The sequence below is a fragment of the Chelmon rostratus genome, chromosome 18 (assembly GCF_017976325.1).
Source record: "Chelmon rostratus isolate fCheRos1 chromosome 18, fCheRos1.pri, whole genome shotgun sequence".
Lineage (NCBI taxonomy): Eukaryota > Metazoa > Chordata > Actinopteri > Chaetodontiformes > Chaetodontidae > Chelmon > Chelmon rostratus.
Genome location: NC_055675.1, coordinates 18172855 through 18193306, shown reverse-complemented (window position 1 = coordinate 18193306; position 20452 = coordinate 18172855). Strand labels below are relative to the sequence as shown.

At 42.2% G+C, this 20452-nt stretch overlaps 1 protein-coding gene across 1 annotated transcript; it reads right to left on the bottom strand.

The window, feature by feature from the left end:
- Nucleotides 1-1082: 1082 nt before the first annotated feature.
- On the bottom strand, nucleotides 1083-19594 carry fntb (farnesyltransferase, CAAX box, beta). Its single transcript, XM_041958665.1, has 12 exons — nucleotides 19393-19594; nucleotides 18493-18557; nucleotides 14908-14980; nucleotides 14149-14240; nucleotides 11688-11834; nucleotides 10327-10410; nucleotides 7956-8042; nucleotides 7713-7842; nucleotides 4585-4717; nucleotides 3838-3949; nucleotides 3572-3686; nucleotides 1083-1530 (listed from the first exon to the last, which is right to left on the bottom strand). The coding sequence occupies exons 1-12, from the start codon at nucleotides 19489-19491 to the stop codon at nucleotides 1396-1398; spliced, it is 1272 nt and encodes a 423-aa protein (XP_041814599.1). The 5' UTR covers nucleotides 19492-19594; the 3' UTR covers nucleotides 1083-1395.
- Nucleotides 19595-20452: the final 858 nt, after the last annotated feature.

The following is a 20452-nucleotide window of genomic DNA, read 5'->3' as shown; positions in this document are numbered from 1 at the left end:
TTATCCTTTAACACGCTTCCTGTGATTTATTGAACTGGCAGACGAGAATTTGTCATTGTTGTCATTATCTTCCCTCAAATCTCTTCCACGACTGCAGAAGAGCTTCCAGGACTGGATGTTTGCGGTGCAGCAGGAAAGCGAGACGTCAGGTTTTTCTGGTTTCCAGTGATGCAGGCAGGTGTCCAGAGTAGAGACTGAGGGCATAATGTACTTTTATGTCTGATTATGCAACAATTCTCCCCCTTACAGTGGTGTGTTTTCTAACTGTGGAGGACAAAACCGGGCCAGCTGATGTTTTCGTCTGTGAGCAGCAGCCAACCCACTTACAGTATGTGAACATTGAGTCTCCTCACTTCACGGGTGGATTTTTCTGCTTTAGGCAGGAACAGAGTCTGAATTTTAGAAATACTGAGGTGAAGGTTTCCTTGTACAGCTGAGCGCTGACCCCAAGAAGGTGTTTTAATTATCTGGTTTATTCACTGAGTTGGCTGGCTAGTTTCTGCAAGTTTGATTTAAATGGAGCAGTTCTTTCAAAGACGTTCCCAACTGCTGCTTATAACCTAGAAATGCTCGTTTCAAGCTAAAACAGCAAATATTCCTGCTTGTTAAACGTGTTTGTTCTAACAAAACAAGCTGATAATGACACATAATCTCTGGTTTTAGGAAATTGGGGCATTTCTTTTTCTCACATTGTGTAGACCAAACTCACTTTTTAAAAAGATAATTAACCGTTTGTTTCGTCCCTAAACGAACTAAACTCAAACTCTGTCCCTGTAATTAACACCACATTACATGGTTCTCTGCAGGAAATGATCAGGAAACAAACAGAATACACATTCAGGTGGTGATCTGGTGTTTTTTTTCTTTTGTTGTAAAAATGATCAAATCTAAATATATTCAGTCCAAAAATACTGGAATCAGCCTGTGAATAAATTCCACAGATGATAGATAATATTCATACTCTTTAGATGTGATTTGCAGTGCTGAGAACTTGTTTTTTTTATTGCTCATCTAAGTACTGATTTGTCTGACGTGTTTACCGGTCATTTAACAGCTGTAAAGCATTTTATAACACCGTTATAAAAAGTGCTGTATAAAGTTTTATTAACTTAGGTCAGACTGAAATCATAGAAAGTTTCACTTTTCTTTCATAGAATGAAAACAACAGGCATTGCAAGCAAAAATTCAGCTGAATGCGAAGCTGCCCACACACAACTGTTAACCTTTATTCAGGCAAATGCTCCTAAACTCCAGCCCTCACTTCTACCGAGGGGGTCCACCGTCCGACCGGCTCCTGGGCTCGTCTCATGTCAGACCTGACCGCTGTTTGCTGGTTCGAGTCCGTCCCCCGGGGTTTGCTGGTTGGCGTGCCGTGACGTCTCCGCTGGGGACTGACTAGGACTGACTGTCGGCTGATCCGGAGGCGGGGTCCGGCTGCTTGTTGTCCTCGGGGACAGACAGCCGGTGAAAGTGCTGCAGGGCCTGAGCCACCTTCTCTGGACAAATGTTATAAACCGGATGAGTTGGAGCCTAGAAGAGACAACAAGAGGACATGATCTTATTTTTTCAATTCTATTTTACGACTGTCCAAAAGTTTTACAGCTTTATCTAATCAGATCTGGGTGTAATTACAGTTTCAGTATTATCTAACAGCTACAGCACATCATAAACAGGCTCCACTGTCCACTGAGACTTTTTATCGATTTCTTCACAGTGAAACTGCTCTGCTGAAGAAGAATCAATTTCCTTAAACACGTCTGCACTGTGTTAAATTGTTCCTAAATGGCACTTTCAATCTTTATGAAACGATATTTCTAAAACCAAACGAGGCATCTGTCAATATATAATACAGTACAGTACAATACAGTACAGTGCAGGGAAACACTTCATATTAAGGTACATATATTCACCACAAACTAGCTACTTATTAGTGAGCATATTAAAAGCATACTTGCCCTTTATTAGTCATTATGAAGCACCTATTAATGCCTCACTGTGTTGACAGTATTCTACAACTACCCATTAAAGGACCAGTGCGTAGCATGTAGTGGTAGTAGCAGTGAAGTTGCAACCAACCAAATCTTCTTCTGCATTTTGACAGAAAATAAATCCTAAAATATAAGCTAAATCATAATGTCTAGCTTTCCTACAGGATGTGATGAAACACTGTTGGGCGGCTGGTCGGCTGCTGAATTATGCATTATCACCGAAGCGGTGATGTACATATGCCTGTGTCGGGGGCAGACTTACTGTAACCAGCTGTAAGTGCCAGTAATGCAACAGGAAACAGGAAAATAAAACCCACACCGCTGCAGCTGCCATTGACATGTTCAAGTAAAACCACATGTGATTGCTTTGTAACTCCCCCCCAATAGCCAGTGCTTCTGCTTTTATACTTCATCAAAATGTAACAAGGTCTGGGAATAAGCCCTGAGACCATCAGTGAACTCACAAGGCATGTAGGACATGTAACAGCACAAAAATGAAGAACGGTGACTGACGCTCTCTCGACTGTTAACGCCGGTGCACGCAACTAAACTCATCCGCAAATGAATCTGCATGCTGCAGAACTGTCAGATAAAAAACCCAGTCGTTTCATAATTTACCGCATGCTGGAAAAATGACAGGGTACAAGTGCATCAGGGGCAAAATGAGCAGCAGATGAGGGGATTTAAAATCGTTCAGTTAATTTACAAATTTCTCTTTTCATTTTCAAGGACCTGCAGATAAACATCACTGCTGTAGACTCTTATTCCAGCCATTAAAGCATCTGATCACACCGTGTTGTTTGGTAATAAATTAATTTACCCCGGAGGACTAATGCTGGAACCACGACTGACAGAGAATGTTCTGATCACACTCATGTTTTTCTGAGAGAGACCCTCCACTTTGGCTATCAGACAGATGTGACAAAGATCTGTGCTGGATTCAGGCCATTTTCCACTGTCTGCTCACAGCTTTAGCAGCAGAGTGGAATAAACTCGTCCCACCAGGGGTGCTTGTACCCCAGAGGATGCATAGAAAGATTGTGGAGTCGCTCAACAAATTTGACCCCCGACCCCAGACAATTCTGACAGAAAATATTTCCACATAACTGCGTCCTGCAGCCTTGATGTGTGGCTGAACTTCAGTACATTCTTTGCCACAAGAACCAATAAACTAGCAGCTACGATGGGCTGGCTGCACAGGACAGGCCAGCCACCTGAGTCACTTATAACACCTCAAAGCGAGATTTTAGCCGAGAGCAGTAAATCCTGGAGTCTCCGCTGGTTTCCTGCTGATCTCACTCTGACAAGTTACTGCACCTGGCCAAGACGCTGTCCCGCACATAACCCCGTGGAAAACCACGATGTGATGTTTTGATGCTTACGTTTTAGTACAGATTGAACAAACACGTCTGTCTGTTTGGTGAGTTTTACAGGCGCTGGAAGGCCAATTCTGTGCCAGGCTAGCTGTTATTCTGATACTGGAGCGGTTACCAGGGTCTTATTTCATCCATTCCCCTCAGTAAATAATCCATTTCTGAATGGATACACCCACATTCGCCCTCCCAGCCCTGCTGAGGCCTCACCAGTCTGTTCTCCTCCCTGCCGAGGATCATCTCATGATGGAGGTCCATGTTTCCAAAGTGCTGTGCGATGGAGAGGCCGCTCAGGCAGTAACACGTGTGGTAGAAATCTCTGGATCTGGACACATGGAGACAGGACAGGACAACGATTTGCATGAGTAAAACCGTGTGACTCACACTTAACTGTGAGAGTGTGTTTGTGTGCCAGCCTTAATGTGTCGCGGTGTGTGTGTGTGTGTGTGTGTGTGTCCAGATGGTGTGGGACTGACTTGCCAGGCTTATCCAGGAGGCCCCCCGTTGGGTTCTGACAGCAGAGGAGGATGTACTCCTGCAAGGCCTGCTGCTCGAACATCCAGCGCTGCCGACTCAGCTCCGACTCTCCTGCACAGACGCAGTCCAGTCACACTCGAAACTCTCACGTTCACTTTTTGCTTTAGAAATAATTCAATTTTCTAATGAATAAAATGATACTGGATTATTAAAATGCCATCTCCAGTGCACCACTTTTTATTTTTCTTTAGTGCACTCAAACAGGGCACATGATCCGCTGCTTATTTGTAATTTTGCCCCTGATCTTCTTTTTACTTTGTATGGGACGATGCATTTCCGGAGCGGCGACCTTGTTAATGTAAACTGTGATAATCAGTGTCCTGCAGCAGAGAAACTGTAAAATGCACATAAACCTCCATGAAACTCACTTAAAAGTGACCTTCTCCATTAAGGTCATTACTGTTTTTTGGTGAAAAACTGCTAAAACTGAAAACAACAAGCCATCTTTACACTGACTTGTATGGAGGAAACACAACCCAGAACTCTGAAAATGTTATTAATACACTTAAGATCTGCATTTTCTCTACATGTATTTAGCTGATTCTCAAAGAAGAAAGATCTGAATTTTGATCCATTAAAAAAAGTCAAAACCACACTGGTTCACAGTATTTTATGCTCTTCTTGAAGAAAGAGCTGTCGCAGGCATGCCTAACCTTAGGGCTTTGCTATGACCAAAGATACAGTACCTTCTTTGAATAAGGCTCTGTGGAGTAGAGGCAGGAGTCCAGCCTGCCAGAAAGAGTAGCAGCCGTCCACCAGTTTATTGCAGCGGCCCTGGAAGCCTCCTTCGAACCGCATCTGTCTGCTGACCACCCACCGCTGAGGACGACACACCACAAACTCACATTTAACACAATCAGAAGTCACATCTGCCCCGAAACCCAGCAGAGGGGATGAAGGGAAGCGGCGTCTTAACATCGTCGAAATGGGACGGGATTTGCAATATCGTTGCCATGGCAACCACTAATTGGTGTACATCCAGTCTGCTCGGCTTGGATTGAAAAATTACGGAATATTGGGTTTAATACCAGCTGGGGTCTAATCTGTCGGAGAAAGAGGGAGGACAATGATGAGCTCGTTAACGTTAGTTCAGGGATTCACTGCAGCCACTGAAGGAGGAAAGAAACTGAAGAAAGAGGAGCTGAACACAGCGGAGGAGGTGGAGGTGGAGGTGGAGGACGCTGAACGGCTGCTGTGGCTGAGCCGGAGCTGAGCGTGCTCCTTCTTCCAAACCAAAGAGTAGATGTATACTCACATGTGAAACGAGGGAAACACACTTAAATATGCATGTACAGTGCAAAACATGCAAGATTTAACACTTTACAGCGAGACTTCCGACGTTCCTCATTATTTAGCTGCAACATCAAACCTCCCAATGATCTAGATTCTTTTTAGACGAAGAGCTTTTCCCCGTGAAGTCACGAGGAAATCTGGAAAGACGTGACACGAACGCTGATCTTTGATCTGTGTGTCATAAATGCTTCATGCGTGCTGCTGCTGCTGCTGCGTTCAGACCAGTCTTTATCCAATAAGAAGAGACAGAACAATCACATCATCCAGGCTGCACTGTGGGAATAATGCTGCTTCCCTTTCTCTATACTTGACAGGTAATATGGAAGACAGTCCTCTGCAATGCCAGTGAAAGTTGTCATATTCAAAAGAACAACACACAAGTTATTCATTAACTGCAGCTGTGCTTTCGCATCTTGCTGCTTCAAACTCTCACTTTTAAAGGTGGAACTTGCTTCGCTTGTTTTAGCAGCTTTGTACTCGCTGTATAAATCCCTCAAGGAGAATGATCATCCTTAAAAAAGGAGCTTTGGTTCGACTGATTAACAGTAAGCACACAACTCACACAGATTCGGGAGTTGCCAAATCTTCTCTTGATGATTAATTCATTCTCTCCGAGATGAAACTGGGGCTTGTTTTATAGAGCGTCACTCATCCTACATCACTCGATAACTTCATAAAAGCCATTTCTGTTCACACACACTCTAATAACGAATCATTTTAAAGTAGAAACAAAACTACGGTCATAATTTTACATGGCGGAATAACGAGGTTTAAGTACAGTAACTACGGCAGGCGCGATGAAGGTGAGTTCTTTCGTTCATTCAATCTGTAAATGTAATGGAGACGTGAATGCGTGTTTAAATGGTGCCGGCCGGACTGGATCTCCAGCCAGCCTTCATTTTCTCCGAGGTCACGCACCCGCTGGCAGACAGAACCGCACAGTGAAAAAGCTTACAGGGAAGCAATCTAAGCGCAGATGGTGTCATTATTCTACAGCCATTACACCGTGCAATCAACATTTACTTCATTATGATACATTAAAGCAAAGAACTTGTCTACTGCCAGTTCAAAGAAAGAAAATAAAAAGAAAACAACCTGGATGGGATCCCAGAAACTTGAAAAGTCCAGTATCATTGTGCTTCTGTATATCAGAGACTAGACTCCTCACAGACAGACGTGTTCCAGTCTCAGGACTTTCAGACATGTCTCCAGATCAGATCAATATGAATCTCTAATGCAATGTCCACTTGTTTTGACAATTAGGGCTGAAAATTTGGTCTATTAAGTGACTGACAGTAGAGAAAAATACCTGATAATTTCTTAAAAAAAAAAAAAAGCCAGAGGCAACGTCTTCAAATGTCTTTTTGTCCAAAAGCCCAAACTTATGAAACAGAGAGAGACAGCAAATCCTCACGGTGAAAAAGCTCGAACCAGCAAGCGTTTGTGTTTATTTTCTACCAAATAACGGCACTATAACCTCTTACAGGACTTTGTTTCTGCTCTGACACACGTGACACAGCTGTGCAGAGGCGATACTGTACAGCAGAGCCACGCCGCTGTGGACGTCCTCGACCTGGTGTCCACGTACAACCTCTGAACCACAGAGGAGCGTCTCCGCCCCCGGCTGTCACCTCCAGCTCCACTGACGCTCCCATTAAACCACTGAGACAGAAATGCATATCAGCTAAGAGGTTTCCAGTTCAACTTTGGCTGGGCGTGGAGCGGGCTTTACTACAGAGCAGCCAGGCTGTTTAAAGGAGGGGGGAGGTTTTAGCCTTCTAGCATGTGGAGAACAGGTTTTCTGACCAGCCGCATGCAAATCTAACTTTATGACCACACAGAATTTGAATACATGCTGAATGAGTGACAGTATGATGGAAGTGGAGGAGCACTTCACATCCTTGATATTTTGAATTTCATGTGGTAATTTCTCCTGAACGATTATTGGACATGTTGCATGAAGGCAACCAAAGCTATAAAAAATGGACTCTGAACACTGTTATTTTGCAGGCTGGCAGACACACACCATCTCCTCCAGATGACCTTAAGCTCTGTGTCATTAAGCATCTGCCCTGCTGCAGAGTCCCTGAACGCAACACCAAAGCTCCATCTGCAGTAAAGCTCCGGGGCTGCTGTTCTGACCGGAGACGACAGGAGAAATTCCTTGAAAACACATTAAAGGAAACTGATCTAACATGCACGACAAAAGGCCACCTAAAATAGGCAAAAAAACAAGATAGAACTGTGTAATATTTCAGACTGAAACAGTCGTTTTACTTCAAATCTTGCTCTTGGTTACAGCATTTTATTCTTGTTTTATCACAGCTGTGTTTTTATGCTTCCTGCACAAAGGCTCTATTGTGACTGACACTGATAACATCTTTTTGTGTGTGTGTTTAGACTCGAGCCAAGTCGGACCACAGGTTACTCTGAGCAGGGGGCGTTTTATGTAATTTCATGTTTTTTAGACCACGAAACGTGCCTGCGATTGTGAAAATGTCAGGTGACGCGAGTTTCTCACCAGCAAGGCTTTGAGATCCAGCATGTGTTCTTTTCCCAGGATGACGAGGGCAGCTGTCCCGCAGAAAGTGTAGCCACCGTGGGCCTCCAAGCCTGGCACTCCGCTGAGACCACCCTCCCAGTTCTGGCAACTGGAGACAGAGGACACAGTCAGGAAAACACAACAAATCACTCGCTGCTTTATGGAGAAACAGAGGTCTTTAATAATTCAATGACAGCCTGCTGCGGTGGAGGTGGGCCGTACCTGAGGATCCAGTTGGTAGTGTCTTCGAACAGTTTTGGTGTGAGGATGTTTGTGAGCGATGCTACAGAAGCTGCACAATATGCGCTCCTATAAAAAGAGGAAACACGGATGTGGGTGAGCAGGAAGTCTCCTCCTACACTTACACATTATCTTCCAAAGCCAAATATAAACATCCAGTTTGTTCTTCGCTGTAAGTCATCTTGGCTTTTACCTGTTCCACCTCCCTCTGCCGTCAAGAGACCATGAAGCTTGAACTTACAAGGAACTGAAAGATAATCTTGGTGCTTGCACATCTTTTCATGATTATCGACAAATCCCATGAAGAGACCAGAAACAGCCGTCAATTCATCCCACCGGCGAGTATCATCTCCGGAGCCGAGGCCTGACGTGTTTCAGTCATGAAGGTGAACACGAGCAGTGTAGTTTATTCTTATCAGCAGTGTAAATGTGGGACTCAGAGATAATAACTGTCCTGTTGGTGGAACAAATTCATTGTTGGGTTTGGTCTCTTCAGGGCGTTTGTGGATCGCTGCTGTACTGAATGTGGCATATTTCAATGGCATCATCACCCCTCATTGGTATAAATGAGTATTTTTTTGTAAATTAAATCAACTTTTTTTAATGAATATAAAGTCGACATAAACAGGCTAATCTAATAAAGGCATAAAGTAACGATGTAATAGTAATCAGGCCTTTAGGCTTATTGATGATTCATACAGCAGCTTTCTGACCGCAGGAATAATTTTGTTTTTGAAGGCTACAAAAACAACAAATATGGATGGAAACATGTTGTGAAGTTTGGAAATGATTATATCATTGTTTTTTTTTAATTTTGGGCTTTACACACATCACAGAAGCTGAAAACAATCCTACGCAGCCACCATTGGAGTCTAATTAGAAAAGAAGCAGCATTCAAGTGTTGATTTGCACCATTATGAGCTTCGAGCTACTCGGTCCAGCTCTACTGTGGATAATAATACAGAGGTACATTTACACTGGTGTTATCCTTAGGGAAAAAACCTATAGTATGAAGACAGCATATCTAGATCATCAAACCAGGTTTCTCATTTGAAGCACAAGGCTGGTGTTATTTAATGCTTTTGTCTGTGGCACTCTGCCCCAAACCCATTTGTTCATACTGGAAATTAATTCTTAAAAAAGGGTCACAAGCACGTATATTTCTTTTTTTTTAAACAAAGCACAATAATTTCCAAAAACACTGCAGCAAACGTCACTCAAACAGGGGGAAATAGAGCATTTGTTGGGGATTATTTTCAGCTGCGGACTGATGCGCATTCAGTGCCCGAGTGAGTACTGACAGTGGCAGGGCAGTATATACAGTGTGACTGACTCAAACCAGACACCATGTTCATGTTAATGAAGGAACATGTGTTTTTCATGTGTTTTTGGATAATATAGGTCTATGGAACAGAGGGATAAGCTAAACCAGGCTTTATTCGGATCAATTCAGCATTGCTTTTTGTCTTTTCATGGGATTTGTTGACAAAAAGAAAAATATTGAATATCACCAGACTTATCCTCACATGAAAAGAGGGTTTGAGCAAATCCCTCTGCTTCTTAGGCCAATAAAACCCTTTAAAAATCCACTGGATTACCTCAGAAATTAAAGCAAGGCCGCTTTTTTCTTAGTTCATGAAATGTTGACATTTTGGAGCTACATGGTTTTCATGGGACGTGGACAGATAAGCGAACCCGCCCGAGAAGACGAGAGTTTAAGTAAAATATAACGACAGCAGAGCAGAGCATTAAGTGGTTGGCAACAGATAACGGCCCCCACCGAGAGCGAGAAAGTTGTGTCGACTTTTGAGGTTCTTTGTTGAAACAGAAGACGATACCTCAAAGCTGCTTATTAAAACCCCACTGCTCCACACTGCACATTCAAAGAGAGGAAACAGCACACACACTCACGCACGCACGCACGCACGCACGCAAGCATGCACGCGCACACACACAGAGCGACTCAAATAACATAAATCCACTCTTACGCAAGAGAGATGTGGGTATGTCTCCTCTTTTCTATCAACACCAAAGAGGAACAAAAAGAGCATAACAACACAAAGGAAAGGCAGATAAAAAGATGCACTTTTTAAAAATGTCCTACTTTCTTGGTAAATAGACTAAATGTGCAAATGTATCTACCTGTCGCACAACTAATCCACAATAATGAATAACACCAAACATGCACTTCATTGTGATGGTGACGTAGTGTGTTTTTCACGGTGGTGATTTATGGATCTTCCTGTGTGGCGCAGATAAAGCAAATACACCAGCAGAAGACATGAAAAAAAAAAAAAAAGGAGGAATGAGAGCAAACAGGCGGAGCAGGTCGTGTTATCTTCTGGGCTCTCACCTGACATCCACCTCTCCTCCGATGTGCATCACGAATGAGCCATCTGGCTGCTTCACTGACCAGAGGAAATCTAACAGCTTCTCCCTGGAGAAGGGCGGCACAGGAGGAGAGAGAGAGGGGGGGGTGAACAGAGAGAAGAGGAGATGGGTGGTGACAGCAGGAGCAGGAGGGGCGGGAATGGATTGAGTGAAGCGAGAGAAAGAACAGAGGGAGGGGGTGGAAGGCGAATGGAACAGGGTAAGTACTGCTAATTTAATAAAGCACTAATAAAAAGTCAAGGCACAGAAATGAGCTGGAAACATTTGCAGCCTCAGATATAAATGCAGAAAATGTGGAATAAATCATGTAAACATGAGCTCTAAATGCTCTTATAATTATCTACTGGTTAAATAACATCAAAAAGATACGTCTGTAATGTTCCCCTACAACTGTAATAACGCCACAGCTATTAAACTAAGCAGGAAATATTCAATTACACTGAAGAGAAGGGATTTAAAGGCATAAATTAATAAACGAATTCCAAACATCGTTATACAGCCGCTGATTGAAATGCTTTAATATGTGACTGTGGCTATAATTATACTTTGTTCCATCAAGCTGATACAACACAAATGAAAAAAGACTGTTGTTCCAGTTATTTTGAAGCTTCAGGTTTCATTCAGGCTGCATGAGACTTCAGTATGAACACACACTGATGCCCTGAAGGTGATTTAATATACACAGTGTTGCTCTCATTCTGTTATCTATAGTACATCGAGTAACCCCGAGTTATGTCTCTACAACAAAGTCACCATGACCATGAATTTTCCAAAGGCTGTTTTCAGTGACCTAAAAGTGCATTTGATTGTACAGGAGGCCAAAATGCACTGAAAAAGCTACGTTTTAAACACAACCCCGAGTACATGTGGACTAGGATGTCAAAAACTTGATCCAAAAGTGCTGCTGACAACAAAATGTATGCTCTCCATCAAAGCTGCTGAGCTGAAAGGCTGAAAGACTCCATCAGCCAGAAATCACTGAAAAGGATGGCAGTAAATGTCAGGAACACAATACATAACCTCCTCTGAATGTGTCGTATTCGGCTTTTTATACACAGAAGTGTCTGAGTCTCACTCAATTTGGCTGCAATGCTTTTCTCTACTGACACCCACGTGACTCGTCACCAGGCTGCGTTTTAACATCTTGAGTGCAGCGTTAAAAGAGACGAAGCATCCGGCCGCATTAGCATGAAGGCGAATTATAACAAAACAATCAGCAAGTCTGCCTGAAGTCTGCTTTTATAGAAACATGTCTGTGTTCTTTAATACTGTGTTTTTAACCACCGTGGTAATACTTGGTGCCGTCTATGACAGTGACTGTACCTGTCTATAACATTATAGGCCTCTTCGGTACCGATGATACAGAGGGCGTTGACAGCAGCGTAGGTCGGCGCGAGGTGGGCGTGTTGTCCTGGTCCTCCAGCAAAACCCCCCGTTGGGCTCTGACAGCGAGCCAGAAACTGACACACACTGGATAGAACAGGATCGAAAAAGTTACAACCACAACAAGGTTTAATTCTCCTTGAAAGGGTGCTCAAGTACTTCTTGTGTATTTGGTTGCTGCACCTGCTGATTATGTAACCGTATCCAACAGATTCATGGTTTGAAGCTGCTCAGCGCTATTAAAACATGAGGGTATGTGTTTTTCTTACTGCTATTAGCACAATCACAATCACACAGCTCTGCTCACTTATCGCCTCGTTCCTTTAAGTTATAGCCGTTGAGGAGTGCGTTTCATAGGATGCAGGACAGTGAGCCTGAAAATGTATTTTAGATACGGGTACAAAAAAACAAGCATGTAAACTGCAAGGATGGAGCCTAATCTGGAAAACATAGCTTATTTTCAACAGCAGCAGAGGAATCTACAAAGTTCTTCTCATACTGTTATGTTGTATAAATAAAATACACTGTATATATACTGTTATACTGTTTTGGAGAATCTATTCAGGGTGAACATGTAACGATAAAAACTATATACTGATAAAGACAAAGCAGGTATCATAGCATACTTCCACATACTGCACACATTAATGATGTGTTACTTGCACGTACAGGTTCATATTTTAGGTTGTGTGAGTTTTGATGCACAATTATGGTCAGTTTATATTAAATAAAGTGCCACAGCACAGATAAGAAGCACTGATTTTGTTTAATTAAACATACAAATAGGAATAAAATAAACCTTATTTTATCACAAAAGGCAACTGGTGAATATTATCAAGTGCATCACTTTGGGAACAGACTAAGCGGAGGATGAAATCTGTCGTGGTTTATTGTTTGAGTGATCACCTCTTCTCTTTAACGAGCCACAAACAGAGCTGCTCAGTTTCCAGCAGCGGCTGTACGGGATAGATTTCGATGTAACCTCATATAAAGCCACACATGCACAACACAGATTCAAAAATACCAGTTTCGAACACCTCACTTTGGATAAACTGTTTCTTATGCATTGCACGCAACAACAGCGGTAGAATTCTGCATCTCAGGCCTGCAGAGCCTGCAGCTTCAAACAAGCTTAGGCGTTTCTAGCTGATGTGGCACCAAGCACAGACCATCTCAACCACAGTTTCCTTTCTTTTCAGCCTCTCTGCACGACGCTGCTCCTCTCAAACGTCCTCTAGATCCTCCGCCATGGACAGAAATCACAAAACTGCGAGTATGCCTGGAGCTAACTGAGTTGGAAGGGAAACCTACATTAACTTTGGCCAAGCAGCCCGCTGCCACCACTGACCTGGGAACAGTGTACATTTCATGGGACACAGAAAGCAATCTGTTGTAGGTTGCATTGTTATAAAACCTTGAACAGGGCCTGTGTGTTTGTGTGTGTGAGCACGAGGGCGTCACACTGGCGCTGGGCAGTGCCAGCCGGTGTGTTGGCACGCCTCGCAGTAATAATGAGAGAGTGGGTTGGCAGCCTGGCATCGCTACTCGCTGCGGGGTTTGCAGTGTTACTTTCGACTGGCAGCAATTTAATCGAATGGCATTTTAGTGGCGATAACAGCAACACTGAAGTTACAGCTGCGTAAACATAAGACACCTTCCTCTCCTGCTCAATGCTGTCATTAGACTTGGTAATCATAATTAACAGTCGTGACGATACGAGGAAAAACATTCATTTCACTGCTTCTCACATCAACACCATGATTATTAATCACTGCGGGCGTGGAAACTACAAGGGAGAGAAATAATTTAACAACACAACCCTGACTAGTGCCAATGCTGCACTGGAAAAATAACCTGTATTACAGATATGTTTGTCCGGGATGTACGGCTCGGGCTGTGACAGGTGAGTCCATAGATTTGTTGTAGTTGTACAGAAAGACAGCTGAAGTTTGCAAACTTTGGTTAGCTAACAGCCTCATATTTGTTATTTACTTCGGTGTTGTGACTGTCCTCCATTTTCGTACCAAATTACCATTACTAGCTTCTGATTAGGTTAATAAGGCATGCAACAGGTCAGCGCCCTCTGCTGGATCACAAAGTAAACTACTTCAAATGGTCTGATGCGCTTATAGACTGTCAATTTTAAATTCCAGCAGTTCAATATCAACTTTTTCAGCAATGAACAACTTCAACATCTAATATTGCTGAAGTTAGACCATTTAGGTGTAGCTGCTGCTCAACACTTGCACTGCAGCAATATTTGCTCTACTGCAATAATTACAAGAATATGCAATGCTAATAAATAAAAGGCCTTTGGCAGTGCACAGGCTTTATTTGGCTCCGTTTATTCCCCTTTGGTAGAAGTCTAGTTGTAGAGTGTGAGTGTGTGTGCGTGACTCACTCTGAGGCGACGGCACCAGGAATGGGCTCCTCTAGTAACTCCAGACTGTGAAGAATCCAGAAGCAAAGCCACGGTCTGCTGGCATCCAGACACTACCCGCACAGAGACAGACAGCACCACACATCACATGATCAGATGACCAATTATAGCAATAAAGGAGATAGTGAGATCAGTCAGTCAGAGAGAAGAGTAAACAAGGCTGACAGGACAGGTTCAGACTGAGCTGACGAACACGGAAAAATTACTTTCAGCGGTATGATGGTTTTTATAATAAAAGCAATACAGCGGTGTCATGTCTTTCGCACTGTTTCTGTTACATAATGCCGTGACTCAGCTTCTAATCTCCATTGCCAATTCTTTGCAACATTGCTGCAATGCTGAATAGTGCAACGTGTCAATCTGGCTTCAAAGGAAACATTGAAATGATCGAGTCTGAAGTCAAATCAGTCTGACTCTGAGCTGAAGGCCGGGTGGAAAACACATGCTTTTCTCTCTGTTTTCTGGTCAGCAGAGAACAGCTAACACACAAAAAGTGAGATGACCTTCCCGGGAGCAGACAAGCATATTTTTGCAAAGTGAATACAATGGTATTTCTATTTAAAGCAGAGCCAATCAGACACATCCAGAGGCAGCGAGTCCTACTGTCCTTCAGGTCTACTAAATCAACCTCTGAGTGAACTTCAGTACTCGGTTGTACTCATTAGATTTAAAATACACTTAAAACAGCCACAACAGATGGCTGGAAGTGTGATACTGTACCTCATAAGCGTCTGATAGGTGACGTAAGCCCTTCTTGAGATATTGGTAGTGTTGTTCCCGCAACAACGTTGGCCTGAAGAACAAACACAGGACAGATGGATCAATCACAAACAGCTTGAACGGAACAGAAAACATCACAGACATCTGAGAAACAGTTGAAAAAGAGGCTCAATTCACTCCCTCTGCTCACTCTCCACCTTTGCTATCATGTTGTCCACCATGTCACATTCATTTTTTAAGCACAAAAAAAAAAAATCCAGGATTTTATCTGGAAATATTTTTGAAAATGAAAAAAACAAAACAAAACATAAAATCTTAGAGAAAAAGATTAGGCAGTGGTATGAGGATTTCTTCTATTTATTTACTTGGATATTTTACATGTTTTGGCTCCTTGGCAGCCTAAGTCGTGTCTCTCTTGCATTTTCTCGCTATTTTTCCGTTCACTTTCTATTAGCAGGAGAGTATTCTGGCCTCAGAGAACACAAATGATTACCAAAAAAAAACAGGTGCACAAATACATGAGTTTGAAAAGAAGGTATCTTTGGGGAAAGTCAGACACATTATATTACTGCTTCACTGTCTTGTGCATCATTTGTGTGCTTTTGTATGTATTTTTTGGTGAATGTTGGGAGTTTTTTTGGGACGTGCCCTGCAAAAACTAGCTGCAGTTATTAATGCTGCGATATGTTGCATTAGTCCACATATACTTGACACTATAAAAATCAACATTAAATTGAAATAAGACTGCATTGATCCTCAGGGGAGAGTTAAACATTACAACAGCAAAAGTCACACGCTGTTCCCTTCCATCATTTTAATGTCAACGTGGCCACAAGAACACCAGTGCAACTTTCATCTGCATGTGTAGCTTCTAGCACACACACAAAGTGAGCTGACACTCCCACCCCCCTCACCGCCCACCCAGTCGTATTCGCTGCCTGCCCTTTTCACGCAGAGTTCGCTTCGATTTTAATTACACTCTACCTACACAGGGTTAGTCACAGATCACTGCCTGGGGTTTAATAGCAGCAATTCTACAACACAACAACAATCAGAAGGGGGATCAGGACCAATGCTAAGCAGCTACAAGCCGGCCCACACACCACAGTTCTGCTCATCAGGCGAGGTTGTTTAAATGTTGAGGACAGACCTGTAACCTCAGTCTCAGGTTGAGGAGGGTTTTTTTTGTATTGGCACAGGTATTGGCATTAAAGATCATCATTTTCATTAGCGTCTTGTTGGTTTTAGTAGCATTATGAAACTCACTTTTATGTGGCGCAACCAAGGGCGTTCTGTCGCTGCCACTGACTACAGCGAGGTTGTGTCCTCAGGTGTGTTTGTGTGCATTTGTGGGTTTCAACAACCCGAGGAGGATGGTGATCTACAATCACACATGCACATTAAAAATGGTGTTTTTTAAAGGTCTGATTCTGATACTCTTTCGAGTCAGTATGTTCAACAGTGGCTGCTTAAAAGTTTAAAAAAGAGGTCACATTAAAATCAAATGGAGGGATTTTATCCACATTGCAATGTAAAATTACATTTATGTCAGTGTGTGGAAGTCTTCATGCGAACAGATGGAATTTGCAGAAAATAAATCAAAACAGTTGAATGAATATAAATAAACAGAAGGTGAAAAAGGAGTTTTGGTGTCCGGCCAAACATTTCTTACAGGGGTGGAGTTGCAATGTGGGAAGCTGGATTCCTGACTTGAATATATTCTAAATTCCTGATTCCTGTCCCGATGGTAAATTCACAAACAAGCAGACACTGTCTTGCAGTATTTTTGTTTTATTAACAGCAAGGGTACAACAGAACGGGAGTGAATTCTGTATGGATCTTTGTTCCTGGCCAAGAGGACACTAAAGGACGTCAATAGATTTAATACAAAAGGCACAAAAAGAGACGATCTTTGTTTCTTCACTTGCTGCTTTTGTCTACCTCATATCACTGTCAAATTACCACCAGAAAACATTTTTACTATTTTAGATGTTCTGTTTTAATACACTGAATTAAGACAGGTAAGCCAGATTCTAACAATAATGCATATTTGATTTGGCAGACGTGGGAGGAAAAATATTACATTACACCATCATATTTCTGATCAAACTGCTAACATGATCATTTCAGTCTATTTTAACTTCTGTTCAAAAGTTGAAAAATAACCTTGCCTCTTATATGTTGAAGCCTGAGTCCGGGCCAAACAGAAAACCGACGGTCACGACTAAATTCATGAATACCATTCATTAAGTTATAGAACCAAATTCATTTTCCCATTGGCTGCAAAGCTGGTGACATTCAGGTCCACGCATTTGTTATAGAAATGAAATGAGTCACCCCATTAAGAGAGGACTGACGGCAGCTGATAGCAGGAGCAAAGTGTGTGGGCTGATCAACACACCATTCAGATTACAGCCATCATACTTCACCGCGCAGCCATCTCCGTTGGCAAACAGCAGGTGTTTGTGATCAAAAGCAGCCCCAGCCAATAAGCAGCGTTCTTGGAAACGTCTCATAATGGCAGTAAATGTATTCAACATTATGAGAGTCTTATGAATAGATGATCGTCATTACTGCGGCTACGTATTACCTGATAATGTCAGATCATGTGTGACCAATTATCTGACCAATTTGCTGGTCAGATAATGATTTTAATGTGCGGCATTAAGGTTTTTATGACACACTGAGTTGCGGTCAGGCCAATTTAGTGTCCTCATTTCACATAATTTTTGCACTAACATGTTCGAAGCAAATGCAAAACGACTTCATTTTCTGTCTTCTACACACAGACAGGGCAGTTTCACTACTCTTAAGGGAGTGCTTCACCAAATTAGCATCGCACTCCTGGATAGTGTGAAAAAAAAAAAGATTAAAATCAATGCAGCTGCAGTGCAACACTTGATTAATGGAACATTTCATTCATGTATGCTCAATATTTATGATATACAGAATTTAATCAGTCCTAGTTTATGTCTCCCTCTCAATAATTACTTCCATCAAGAAGGTTAAGTTTTCAGTTAGCAGAATTATCAAAAAGCTACGGGCTTGATTTCCTTAAATAAGGTGGATGGGTGCAGCATGGGCCACAGAAGAACCCAATAAATTTTGTAACAACCAAATCACACAGCAGATACATAAATGATCTCCAACTAAGGCGTGCCTATGGAAACATAATTACACTCACACTCTTCACTCACATCCAAATGTAAAATTCTTATAGTTTTGGAAAAATATCCAGACATATATAGTGGCTCTGCCTGCAGATTTCCATATCACAGAGGAGTGGATTATTGGCCTTGGCAGAGGTCTGCGCTCTCTGAATGCACTTCTACTTTTATAATGCAGCTAATCAGATTTTTGTTGTCTTTTGACAGCTAAAAGTAAAACACAGAGAAATAACAATAATGTGTGCAGGGTAGAGAGTATTTCATGGAGGAGATGTTCTTGTAGATGTTGGGTGAATGGTAATAAGCACTACGCAGTGTGTAACATCATTACAAACGCTGATGTGAAAACAACTTAGACCCAATTAAGTATAAGGTAAAGGCCAAGGGGAACAATGGGAAAAACACTCTGGATACTTACTGTGGTAAGCTGTGTATTTGCTTGTAAACACTGATGACTTCCCCAATGCTGTGTTCCACTTTTTTCTAGTGGAAAACAAAGTGCAGGAAAGAGTGAACAGTCATCACGAAGGTCATCCAGAGCTCAAGAACACCAGTAACAAACTCAGCCTTTCATCAGCTAGTCATCATCATGAGCCAATTGCAGAGCAGAATGGTTTGTTTATAGAAAACAGACTTAAATATACCAACATCACATTTGTTGCAGTGTGCTGATTTTAGACATTTCCACCAATAGTGCCTTTGTGGGTTGTTTGTAAAAAACATGTGCTGCAGTTTCTTGGTACTTCATTGTTGTTATAAAAATATCAATGCTGTCTAACATGCAAAGTCCCCTATAAATAAAAAGGCAGCAATTAAATCTTACATGACGCTTCTGCTAGCTACATCTGTGATTAGCTAGTATTAACCATGGCTAAATTTAACCACACACGAACTATAAGTCAGGACCACAAAATAAGAAACGTTAATTGACATGGAGCTTTCTGTTGGAAACTTGGTAATGGTTTTACTCTAATTTCCTATGGGCTCCGTCGTACCCTGGCTTAACTGTTTAAGTAATTTAGCTAGCTAACAGCTAAGTTAATTCATACTTAATCTCTTTAAGGTGCAATGCTAGCTTACTAAAAGCTCAAGTTTGCTAACTTTGGTTAGCTAAAGCACGGTGAGCTCATGAACATGAAACAGTTTCCTTTTTTTCTTGTAATGTATGGGCCGATTCTCGGGTAAAATAATTAACTGTGTGACAAATGAACAAGTCACACTTTTCCAAAACGCGCTTCCATCCAGAGCGGAGAGGTGCCAGTCAATCGCAGCATTAGCATTAGCCACACTAACGAAGCTAATCTGTGCCTTTGCTCACCTGCTCCACCGAAGTCACCGATTCCACCCCGTCATCCACGAACATTTCTGCGGAATGGCACTCACTGAAGCATCGCAAAGGCGCCGGCACACCGTCCATGATGATGATACGAGCCGTTAGCTGCAATGATGCTGAAACGGAAACGATGCCGTACGTGCAGTTAGTTTGTTTTGATAGTTCACTTACTTTCACTGGACTCCGCTCACTTCCTGCTGAGGTTAGAGTGGGCGGAAACTGCGCGCACACCCGCTACGGCGTCTCCAAGGGAACAAACCTCTTTTACGCACCGTAGCGTGAAAAACGCCGCACAAACACACACAAGCTCTTGTAAAAGCGTTTGACGTTACTTTTAAAATGAGGTATGGGTTAATGAGTGAGTATACATGTGACTGTCTTTGTCCCAGTTTTATTTCATCCCTATTCTCTCATTGGTGTTATGTCACTGACGTCGAAAACAGAAATGCCACCGCGCACATCATTCCGTCAAGTCACCTACCAATGCAACAAAGAAATACCGGAAGTTGAGGGACTTAAAAATAAACACCTAAAGGTTGTCCTGAAGTGAAAGAAATCACATCAAGCATAATTTTGTGTTTAAACAGCCTTTATGGACAATTATGGCATAACTGACAAAAGAAAACTTTTATTTCTGGTTTTCACAGTGGCTGCCAACTGAGATAGCTAGTATGCCATTTGAAGCAGCACATAGCTTGGAGTGGCTTTTTAACAACCACTGAAGCACATTTAACCTACCTACTCTTGGGGCCCCATCTTGTTGAGGGGCCCTGACTAAAAACTAGTTTTAAAGCCATTATTATGCCAATATTGTGATTGCATGGTGCATTTTACTGCACAGTTAAGTATTCTGTAAAAAGTTGATGATATGTGCAATAAACAAGTACAAGAAGAATATCCCGCAGGCTATATAAGATCATATGAGAAATGGGGGATTGTTAAAATTATATCTGTGAATTAAGTACCAGTAGTCTATATATTGGTATACATTTAATTTACTAAATAGGCATCACAGATACAAATAACATATGTGCAGGGAAATGTG